The 12,077-nt window shown below is 43.5% G+C and overlaps 1 protein-coding gene across 2 annotated transcripts; it reads left to right on the forward strand.

Moving 5' to 3' along the window:
- The first annotated feature begins 40 nt into the window (after window positions 1-40).
- DYRK3 (dual specificity tyrosine phosphorylation regulated kinase 3) lies at window positions 41-11,848 on the forward strand. 2 transcript variants are annotated; one of them, XM_064471885.1, is made up of 3 exons: window positions 41-394; window positions 1,127-1,238; window positions 5,246-11,848. In XM_064471885.1, the coding sequence occupies exons 1-3, from the start codon at window positions 54-56 to the stop codon at window positions 6,815-6,817; spliced, it is 2,025 nt and encodes a 674-aa protein (XP_064327955.1). In that variant the 5' UTR covers window positions 41-53; the 3' UTR covers window positions 6,818-11,848. The 2 variants fall into 2 exon arrangements, with proteins under 2 accessions (XP_064327955.1, XP_064327954.1); XM_064471884.1 differs by having other exon boundaries at window positions 124-394; window positions 1,123-1,238.
- The last annotated feature ends 229 nt before the right edge of the window (window positions 11,849-12,077 follow it).

Consider the following 12,077-nt stretch of genomic DNA (forward strand, 5'->3'; position numbering starts at 1 on the left):
GTGAAACGCAAAGGTTTTGGGTACGGATTTAAAGAAAAAAAAAAAAAAAAGTAATGTTTTGTGAGGAGGGAGGACCTCCAGCCCTGCCCCGGCCCGCGGAGCCCCGCGGGCGGCGAGGACCCGGCCCCGGCCTCGGTCTCGGCCCCGGCCCGGCCCTCCCGGCGCAGTGCGCAGGCGCCGGGCGGCGGGGGGCCGTTCCCCTGGCAACGGCCGGGCCCGGGGCGGGCGGGCGGCCGCAGCCTGAGCGGGGCCTCGCCGCCCGCCGCGGCAGCGCTGGAGCGGGGAGAGCCCGGAGAGCGGGCAGGCGGCGGCGCGGGGCCCGGCGGGGGATGGGGGCCGTCCCCCCCCGCCACCATGCTGCTGGGCAGGAAGCCGGAGGCGCCCCTCGGTTCAGGTGAGGCGGCGGGGCCGGGCTGAGGCGGGAGAGGGGCTGAGGCGGGCGCCGGGCCCTCCCCGGTGCGTCCCGGCGGCGGCTGCGGGGGTCCCGCGGGGAGGGCCTGCCGAGGGCCGGCGCTGGAGCCCCCCGGGGCTGGAGCCCCCGGGCTCCCCCCGCGGTTCCTCCAGCTCGCAGAACCGCCCGGCCCCGGTGCGGAGTCAGTCGCGTTAAGCGCTGCCGTTTGAAGTTCTTTAACAGTATTTGCCAAGAGTTGCGGTGCGAACCGACGCGACCTTACTCCCCGCCCTGGCAGAAAATCTGCTCACTGTAATTCCCACATATCATTTTTAAAGGATAACCTACTCCAAAGGATAGTCCTATCAAGTGTTTAAGTGTATGCTCGTTTCCCGTTGTTCTCAACAAGGCTAGTTCGGGATTATCCTACTCAAGGGAAAATGGAGAGCATGCTGGCTAATGTTTCTTAAGGATACATTTGTGGTGCAGAAGTTGATTAAAAAAAGAGAAGCTCTAAACTAAAAGCATCACAAGTTAAGATTTCCCAAGAGCTTTGCACTCTGTTGTGTTATTAAAATATAGTTAAATTCTAAAGATTGTTTAATAAACGAACAAGAACTGATGATCTTATGGACTAAAATGTGCTCAGTGAGACACATTTCAGCATTTGTCTCTCTCTGTATCAACGTGAATCGTTCTGACTAACTGGTTTGTATGTGGGACATTTCCAGCCAGGTTTGGAGACGGATTATATGACTCCTACATGAGGATAGATCAGATCAGGTACCAAGAGCCTACAAATGAAGAACACAGCCCTCCAGGACTTCCGTCCCTTGGAAGATCTAATGTGAGTATTTTAAAGTTGTCTGGGTCTTCACGGAGTTGTGTTGTGTGGCGGTGAAAACTCTCAAGGAGTTAGATGACTTGCTATAGAGAATAAATTAAAGAAGTGGGATGTTGCAGCTTTGTAGTCGCTTATTAACGTTATTGCTTCTACTACGCATAAAAATGATGTGGTTTTGCGTTCAGTGTAGAACTTGCTAGGCAGCCTCAGAAATCCTTACTATCCTCAGCTCATGTTTTAATCAAGAAAGTTATTTTACAAATGATTGAAGTGTTCTGCAGTTTCACCTCGTATGTTGATAAGTATGTAAATCCACACATGCTTCCCTTTAGCTCTTGCACGTTTCCATTTTGGTTTCCCTCATGAAAATTCCAAGAGATAAGTACTTACGAACAGCAGAAAGAGCAGTTTGGGTTTGCGTGGCTGCCAAAGATCTTACAAAAGTGTCTTTCTCCTCTGAAAACTTTGGCATTATCTGCCACTACATTTTCTGGCAAAATAGCTTTTTACAGACTGCAGGTGTTAATGTGCTGCCTTGTAAGTGCTGTGCTTCCTCAGCAGATGTGGAGTTCTGGGATCCTTCCTTAACTTGATTCAACTGAGCAGTAGTGGTCATGTTCAGCCGTACAGTGATCTGACCTTTATATGGTTTTTAAATGTGCTTTGGCTTTTGTTGAATTCTGGCAGAAGTGAAGGAGCTCAGGCTTAAAAACCCCACTTATTTTAAAATGTGAAAATAGACACTTCACTGAGTAAGATGCATTTGAAAATCATCACCTTGTGGGAATTCATGGTAACAGATATTAGTGAGTCATGTGGTCGGTGCCATTTACCAAGCAAACGCAGCAGCATGGGTCTGTGTTTTCCCTTTTTGGCAATATTGAGGGAGAGCAGAAGAAATGTAGCAGAATAGCAGAGTTTGAACAGTAGTGGGTTGTTTTTTTTGCAGGGGGTGGGAACTCTGAAATGGCAATGTTTAGGTCATAGTGTAACTACAGCTGTTCATAACTGAACAGAAATCCGTAGAATGGAACTATCCCGTTGAATACTAGTATAACTCCATGAATACTTTGTTCCCCCGATGTATCTTATTCTTCATCTGTGTTTTGTCCATCAAGCCTGTTAATGTCTTAAAACAAGATTGAGGATTATAAAATGCCATAATGACACATCAAAAAAATACAACCTTAGTGGTGTCTTGGAGCAGGAGCTGAGATGAAGCGTGGAAGGAAGAAAATCATGATGTTCAATTTTAATGGGAAAGTAGCCGGACTTCAGTGATATTTGGTTTCCTTCTTGCAAGATTTTTGTGTTACGATGCAATGTTACATGAGAATTGAAAACTTCTGATGTCTGCAGCTGCCCATTCTTTTCATCTCGGCTGTAAGACAGCATAAATATCTCTGCTTTGAGAGGTTTAATTCAGGTTGTTTAATTCAGTATTCAGAAAATAACTGATGCACTTTTGCAAAACCAATTGTGTAGGAACTGGGTTAACTATTTCCTTCTCAATTAAGATGAAGTTTTCTAAGTATGTGAAAATCTTCAAGCGGGTGCTGCTTGTGTCGCAGTGTAATTTATTGGCTGCTGATAGCACTTTATCAATAAAACAAAACCTGTGCAGCCTGTGATTTGTAAAAGAAAGGTGTTGAAAGCAAGCTGGTGTTACCCAGAAGTCATCTGACTTGAAGTGCAGCTCCTCTGAGTTCAGGTGAAGATTGATCTGTGTGTCAGACTGTCAGGTGGCGAGTGATTTTGGTAGTCCCCTAGGAATGAAAATTTAGTCCTTCCTATTGAGTGGCTGTTAAGTCGGGTTTGAGATCTAAAGCTCTAGTTTCTTCATTAAGAACTAGTTCCACGATAAATGGAATCATGAATTCCTTGTACATTTAGGAATCCAAAGGTACAGAATGTTTGCCACAGAGACCGTTAGCGGAGTTGCTGTTGCTCCTGAATAGGGAATATTTAGATGGAGCACTGCAAGGCTTTCACACTTTGTCACGTTGCTACAATTTATGACATTCGGGCTGTTAACACCACTTGTCAGAAATCAGAGAGCTGAAAGCAATTGGTGCGGTACAGTAGCGCATTTTGAAGTCTTGGTGCTTAATTTGTTCATCCAGCTAGAGAAGGCTGCTCCGCAGAGCCCTGCGAATGCAAACCGCCACGGCAGCGCTCTGCGTCAGGGCGGCCGTCCGCAAAGGAGCGGTTGTGTCAGTTCTGAAGTCGCACTGATAAATAGTGGCTCCTGTTGTGTGTACAGTTGAAACCCATGTAGGAGGAATGTCGAGTTTTGATTGCAAAGGTGAAAATGAGACTTCTACAAGAGAAGGACAGGCTTGTTTTGGTTTTGTTTTCCCCCTCTCTCCTGTGCCCCCCTCCCCCCCCCAAAAAAAAAACAAACTTCAGAAATCAGACAAGTGTGAACCTTGTGCTTATGTTCACTGTTTATTCGTAAACTTACTTGTTTGCATCTGCTGGACTGAATAGTCCAGTTCTGAAAAAATGTAATTCTTTTCTTGGAGGGTCAGCCAGACTCCGAGAAAAAGGCGTTTATTTTAAAGTTACCAGGGTTGGGCTTTGTTTTTTTATTTAAGACTTTCTGGAAAGGCGTGTCTCTTACAGTACACTGTATTTTTGGGTTGATAGGACTCAGAGTAGTGGAACTCAGTAGGATATATCCGATGGCCCCTAATCACCATTGATAAGGACTGACTTCTGCAGGAAATGCCATTTTTCAGGGCTTGTGATCAAGAGCTAACGTTTCATGGTGCACCAACAAACAGACTCTTAAAAGTGTAGTTGTTTTTGGCGAGAACATTCACTTCCCTTATTTACTGACAGCGCTGAGATGCTGGATTGTATGTAACTAAAAAGGAATTTGGGTTTATTGCTGTGGATCTGCAGGCTTATTTATATTTTTCATTTGATTCCCGTGTAGTTATTTTGGTTTTCAGGGATTCGGTTTGGCATGTGTCTCAAATCTTTATTTTTAGATTAAAGGACAAAATGGAAAACAGATGTTGCTACTCTAGTCATGGCTTCTTCAGTCTTGCACAGGCTAAGACAACACCTCTCTGCTGTCTCTCAGCATGGAGTGTCAGTGAGTAGAAGAGGGGAATAACTGCTGTTCAAGTAAGGAACTGAACTCCAGGAAGTTGAGCATTTAATAATTTGTAAAAGTGACAAGCTTGAAAAAATTCACAGTGCTTTTCTCACCTTCTGTGCGCTCATTTCAGATGTAAATACTTTAACATATGGCAATAACAGGCAGTGGTTGCAAACTACTGACGGCAAACTTGGAGTGAGAGATATTCTTGATGATTCAAAACTTCCAAGTCTGTCTTAAGATAGTTGTGCAGCTATCATGATTTCAAAGGGAGTTGTGGATATGGTGGTATTTTCCCCTTCAAAGGAAAGACATCATTTTTTAAAAAAATATATAGTTTATCGTGTCTTGCTCTGTCATCCTTTTGCTCCTTGTTCAGCTTGGTTACACCAGCCTTATGCCACTTGCTGTCGTTTCTTTGTCTTCCTTTGGCACGCTTGTCTTTACAATAGTCCTAACACTTCTGTGCACGTTCATGTTCTGTTGCATGTTTCAGACAGGTGCAAGTTGCATCTGTCGTTGGTTGTGTTTGCTGCACCCACGTTTACAGCTAAACATAGCTGTTCCCCCGGCTGTTTGCTGACTACGTGCATACTAGTAGAGATAGGTATTGTGTTCGTGTCTGAGTGTTTGACCGTTTAGGGTTTACCCTTTATGGACTTAAAAATACACTACGTTTGTGCAAGTGCTTGTTTCAGTAAGTTGTGTTCTCTTTGTGTCCCCTTTTATAACTGTGCTTGTCACTTGTGTGAGTTTAGGTCCACCGTTTTCTGTTTGTTCCCAATAGAAATGCAAAACCTGTTGCTGTTACTGGTTTTGGTTTAGGTGGTATTGATTTTATTCTTAGTCTGTGCTTTAAAGGATCCAGTAAAGCTTATTCTTTTTGTTTATCCATCTGTAGGTTTCTAGCAACAAACTTGCAATGAAGGATCTCCCTCTGGCTGGAAGTCAGGTCAAAGTGGAGCAATTATTTGAGGACTCTGGCAACAGAAGGAGTAGCACTCTTCAGTCTGCAGGAATTACTGGTTCAGAAAGACCTCTTCCTTCCCTGACAAAAGATAAAAGCATAGAGAGTGTAAGCACTTCTAAAGGTGGTGGTAGTTCCTCAAAAGCACATAAAGCCATTTCCCAAGCTCCAGAGCAAGCTGTCAAACAGTACAAACATCAGTTATCTGCTTATGAGCAGCAGGAGATATTTAATTTTTCTGAAATTTACTTTGTGGGTCCAGCAGCAAAAAAGAGACAAGGAGTTATTGGTGGTCCCAACAATGGAGGTTATGATGACGACCAAGGCAGCTACATTCACGTGCCCCACGACCATCTTGCTTACCGGTACGAAGTACTCAAAATCATTGGCAAGGGCAGTTTTGGACAAGTTGCTAAGGTCTACGATCACAAACTCCACCAACACTTAGCCTTAAAGATGGTTCGCAATGAAAAGAGATTCCATCGCCAAGCAGCGGAAGAAATCCGGATTCTGGAGCATCTGAAGAAGCAGGATAAAACGGGCAGTATGAATGTTATTCACATGCTGGAAAGCTTCACCTTTCGGAACCACATCTGTATGACCTTTGAACTCTTGAGTATGAACCTTTATGAGCTGATTAAAAGAAATAAGTTTCAGGGCTTCAGCATCCAACTGGTGCGCAAGTTTGCTCACTCTATATTGCAGTGTTTGGATGCCCTTTATAGAAACAAAATCATACACTGTGACTTGAAGCCAGAAAATATCCTCCTAAAACAGCAAGGGAGGAGTGGAATCAAGGTTATAGATTTTGGGTCCAGCTGTTTTGAGCACCAAAGAGTCTACACATATATTCAGTCTCGATTTTATCGGGCACCAGAGGTGATTCTGGGAAGTCGCTATGGGATGCCCATAGACATGTGGAGTTTTGGCTGCATTCTGGTGGAGCTGTTGACTGGATATCCTCTTTTTCCTGGAGAGGATGAGGGAGACCAGTTGGCTTGCATGATGGAACTTCTTGGAATGCCACCTCAGAAGCTTTTGGATCAATCCAAGCGAGCCAAGAACTTCATCAGCTCTAAGGGTCATCCTCGCTACTGCATTGTAACTACGCATGCAGATGGAAGAGTGACCCTTAACGGGAGTCGATCGCGCCGGGGTAAAATACGAGGCGCTCCAGGGAACAAAGACTGGGTGACGGCACTGAAAGGCTGCGACGATCCCTTGTTTATAGAGTTCTTAAAAGAATGTCTCAGCTGGGATCCTTCCGCACGCATGACTCCGAGTCAAGCTTTGAGGCACCCTTGGATTTGTAAACGAACGCCCAAACCACCCAGCACTGATAAAACCTCCAATAAACGGATTTCTAGCTACACAAGTTCTTTCACAGGAATAGGTTCCAAGTTGCCTCCCGTAGTTGGAGTAGCGAACAAGCTGAGGGCTAATTTAACATCCGACTCCAATGGCAGTATACCTCTATGTACTGTGCTGCCCAAACTGGTCAGCTAATAGGGAATTATGTATTTCCAGAATACATACCTTGTATTTTAATTGTTTGTTAATAATGTGTAAGGAAGTTAAATGCAGAGGTTTTTAACGGATTTACTTTTTATTAGAGGCTACATCTTGAATTATACAAAGTTCAGTCAACACGTACGCGTTTAAAGGGCTAACTTTTATCCAGTTGTTTCACTCACAACGTGGTGCATATTACATTACTGGGTAGGTCAGCTCAGCTGTTGAGTAAAATGACAGTTTGGCAGACGTGCTATTTAATAATGCTCTTTTAGAAATCAGACTGTTTTTTATCAGGACAGTTCAAGAGATTCTTTTGCTTAAGACAGCAAGGGAAATTGATTTAAAAGACATTTTCAGTTAATCGCCAACTGAACTCTGTTTATTCTGGGGAGAGCTTTTACACCCATTGTCAAAAGCACAAATGCATTAATGTAATGCATTAGGAACTTACTTGCAAATTGCTAGCTTATGTTTGAAGAATTTTTTTTTCTCTGCACTGCTTTTCCCTTAACTTTCCTGGCTGAGATTTTTAAAAACACCATGGGATGTAGACACCGACAAAATTTGGTGTTGAGATTTTATTGCTTGATTCCCTGCCCCCCCTCCCAAGGAGCATAGAAATGCCACGGAACACAGGATATATTGAAATAAAACTACTAACTTCTGTGCACTTGCTATTTCCCTTAAGAGCCTGGTAGGGGAATTCAAGATCAGGACTGCTCCATCACAAGTGTGGGCCAGTTTGTTAAGGGCTAATGAATCAATTATATGTTTCTTTGGAGCTCAGATTTAAATCATCTGTTCTGCCAGGGGTTTGTGTGTTTGCTTGTTTTCCTGTGTTGTTCCCAAGACAAAAGTGTTAACCGTAAAGAGCTCTTTCATATACATGTTTGAGATTCTGCTCATTTAAATTTTTTTTTGTGTGTAGAGTGAATTCCATTTAATTAAATGGAGCTCTTTTAATAAAAAGCAAACATGCCGCCCCTGTCAGCCAAGTAGAAGTTTGCAAGGCCCAGGACTGTAACTAGGAAATGGGGGCGGAGGGGCACACCTAATAATTGGAAGCGTGCCCTGAAATCTAAGCATAATCTGTGAAATACCAGGAAAGACTAGGAAGGTGCATGAACTGGGGGAGCCAAATCAAAATACGTTACAGGAAGAATAGTTTTATTTCTGATCATATTCCTTCAGGTCTTTGGGAGAGAGTTGCCTACGTTTTTCTCATTCTTGAAATATGTGAGCTTGTATTTCCTCTTCCTTTATCCTCCAAGAACATGAAAAGGTGGTGTGACCTGTAATGGCAACAGCACAACTCGTTCGGGTTGTTACTTCTTGCGGCCACGTGGCTCGAGTCCATTTACAGAAACATCTGATCTCTTGCCAGGTGCCTGAACACGATTTTAAATACAATTTAGAGCTTTTATGAACAGAAGGTTTTAAATTTAATGAGTTTCTCTGCAGCAGGCTTTTGGTGTTAAAACAAGAGACTCCCAGTATACAAACAAAGGAGTTATCAGGGTGATTTTTAAGATAAGGTGACCACATCTTCAACACAAGACCCTCCCTCTGAGAAGATGGGGCTGCGTTTTCTCCTCTGCTCTGTTTAATCACAGCAGTGGTGAAACACTGGGCGGAGGCCTGTACAAAAAGTCAAACAGACAGAGCCAAAGCTCCAAACTTTCCAGGATTCTTGTTTAAACCAAGGCTCTCGTGTACTTGGCTTTTCTGAGTTCTTTTATTTCACAAGTGTAAATTCAACAAGCTTAGTAATAATATTAAAATAACAGTCTAGCCTTTATCCATGCAGCTACAAGTAATACCAGCGTGTATGGTATGTTCATGGTTGACTTCATAATGATGCATGACTGGTATTTTTTATTTTGCTCGGCTGAGTGAAGTTTTATTTGAATGGAGCATCAGGGAAGTGGATTTTTGGGTGAAGCAGCAGAAGATACCATCGATTTTAGTAGAATCTCCAATAGAATTGGCATGTTTTCAGAGCCAGAAACATTCTTCTTCCTCCTCTGCCCTTTACTCTATGCATTTTTTTACAAGTGAGGAGAAAAAACCTTTCAGGAGCAATAGCTTGTTAGGAAAGATGTGTAGAAAAGCACCTTACGTAGAGACTGTAAAGTGATGGTAGTGTCTGGAGCCTGGCAGAAGGCAGTGGGGTGTTGGGGTGCTAGGAGCTGTACAAACAGGTCTTCTCTTAGGAACACAGAGGAGTGTCTTGGTTCTAAACCATTTTCATCTGTAAAATGCCAAATGTAGAATAATCATTCTCCGGTGGCTTCTGGGAAGTGGTTACTATGAGGTAACTTCTAATCTAACAGCCTCTGGTGTACACACAGTAATCTCACTTAGGGCTGGTGCTGTAAAACTGCAGATAAAGTAATTAGCTGGCAAGAACATTGCTTTTTATCTAGAAAATGTGTTCAGCATGACCTGACTGCACAAGGTTCCTGTTATGAGACGAGCATGTTTAAAAGTGGAGCTTACTTACTTGGGACTTCCATGTTTTAAGATCAAGTGCATAGTGAACTGTCTTGCTGGGTTGTCTCATAGTAGGTGAGAAGGAAAAGGAAGCAGCCTCAGCAGAGTTTTACTTTTATATAAGTAAAGTTACTTCTTCATAAACCAGGGAATAGAGCTGAGAATATTTTTGTCTTGTTTCCAGCTACTAAGCCCCATTTTCTTTATAAAATGCTTGCTTTCGGTGAATAGTGCGACACAGTATTCCCAGACTGGGAGAGCCCTCCAAGAGAGCTAACAAATCTCCTCTCTGGGGGAGAGCTGAGGAATCGTCCCTGCGAGCACGTGGCGTGCCGAGGTCCCTGTGAATTAGCGCAGGGGCTGCCCACGGGCACGCGCGGAGGGTTGGGCTGCGGCGCTGGGCGGTGTCGCTCATCAAGGGCGGGGGCGGTGGCTGTCTTCGCTGAGGTACAGTCAAATCCCAAATTCACGCTGTCTTCCTTGGAAAGCTAAAGACTACTGAGGTCTGAAATTGCCAGAAGTCCATCATTTTCATTAGTTGTGGTACTGTTTGGAATGTTAAAAGTTGTCTGAAACTAAACTTGTCTAAATAGATTAACAGAACAGCTTTTCTTTGTGCGGTAACTCTTTGCTTTGCAAGTTTGTTAATCTGCCAGCACTAGTGAGATTCCACTGGAACTTCAGTCGTGTGCTTGTAGGAAGTTAGCACAGAACAAATGCAAATCACTTGGGTTTACAGCAAAACAGACACTGCATTTATAAAAGTCACTTAAACTTGTTTTAAAATGTTCCTTATAACGTTCCCTCTGTTTTACTACACTGTCAGTCTCTGTATTGTAAATAACATGCTGAGTTTATTGTCTGCATTGTCACCTGTTGGGTTTTGCGATATTTTATATAAATGAACGACAAGGCACGAGCATCACATCCAACGGATACACGTTGCTTTTACACGGGGGTCCAAATATTTTCCGCATGTCCAAGCGGCAGGGGGGAGACTTGTTTTTATTTGAACTCAGTGGGACAGTGAGGTGCGCTGCTTCCCCGCAGAACCCGGTACCGCAGGCAGACGCCTGCCCGGGCTGCGTTTAGTTCTTTACAGGTTTGATCTTACTAACGCCAGCTGCTGAATGGGAAGCTTGTTTCGCAACAGTGACCTGATGATAGAGATCTGCACACAACAGATACTCTTCGCTAGAGTTTTTTTTGATCCTTCCCATCCAGCTTGAATAGGAACTGGAGTTGTCCGGTAACGTAAGAATTTAGAGCAGACTAACTGGAAAGCTTTCGGGTGGCTCTTGTGGAAGAGTGAGCGTGTTGCTCAATCTGAAATTGTTTACAACCGCTGTGACCTGTGAGGACTTTCATGCAGCTGAAAGCTTTTTAAGCAGCAGTTTATCAGTAGAGGTTCTTTGCAATGGTTGTCCTCTTTAAAACTACCTCCGAAATAAACCTCGGGTCCTTTTTAAAGGGGTATTCACTGCAGACTACAGCTCTTTTTTTTTTTTTTTTTTTTTCTTGTTTAATACTAATAGCTGTTTTGGCTGTGAAACATGTACATGTTGATCTCGGCAATGTCTTGCTAATCCTAGCCATACAAGCAAACAGCTGAATCTGCACGCAGAGATCTCTGCTGAAATGATTGATACAAATCCCCTGCCTGCCAAAGTTTAATAGTGGTGTGGAAGGGGAGAGCCAAAATAATACGGAAAGATCCGCGGCACTTCCCTGCGGTACCCAGCTGAGATGCAAAACCAGCTGCGCTGACGGACTTTTCCTTAATGAAAAAACCTGCAGCTTTTGCATGTGTTGAGCACTCGGAGCTGTGGGTACCTGGCGGTTGTGAAAGCTGGACCTCACGTTTTTATACTTAGTGTTTATCGCAGATACCACTTGATGGCGGGGTTTTTGGAGGGAGTTTTTGGTTTTGGTTTAATTTGATGAGGGTTTGGGGAAACGTATACGCTTCATACTTCCCATAAAAGCCCTTGCGTGTTCTAAAACTCCACTGATATCTTACAATTTTTTAACTCCCACCATAACACGTGAAATCCTTGGGTCATCAGAGCAGTCTTGGATAGGTGAACATTGTCCCCGCGCTCTGAGGGTGCGGAGACTTTAATCCAAATACAGTTCTCGCAGACGGGGTAAGTAGGTCAGTAAGTCTGTGTCGCTAAAAAAATAACCCATGTTCCCTATACATAGTACTGTGCCTTATTATTTTACCAGCCTACATCTGTCTCGGTGCAATCAAATTTCTATTCAGGGTTTCTTGTACATTGCAGACGTTCACACTAAATGTCGATGTCTAAAGGTTAGCCTTTTTATGATAAATGTTGTGATGAGGTGTAATGTGGTGGAGAATGTAGAAGACATATAAGGTGCATGTGAATATAATGCTCTGTGAAGGAACACTTTGGAAATAAGTCAGTCTCAAACTATGTATCTCAATGTAATGAACAGATATTTCCTAAAGTTGTATTTCAGTTCATTTTTAAAAGAAAATAAATGCGTAATTTTCTTTAGCAACAGGCTGTGCGAATTCCTAAAAGAAGTAATTGATTTATAAAACAACAACAACAACAACAACAAAAAAAAAAACCACCCAAAAAAGCCCAAAACCAACCAAACAAAAAAGAATTCACTATCTCCAAGTGCTGTAACTCGCCTTTATGGCCAGACACCCCCTTCTGTGGGATCTAACTAGATATCAGTGGGAAAATGTTGAGGCTCTGCGTGAGGAGGGGATTTCAGTGTG

Source organism: Phalacrocorax carbo, chromosome 23 (assembly GCF_963921805.1).
Source record: "Phalacrocorax carbo chromosome 23, bPhaCar2.1, whole genome shotgun sequence".
NCBI lineage: Eukaryota > Metazoa > Chordata > Aves > Suliformes > Phalacrocoracidae > Phalacrocorax > Phalacrocorax carbo.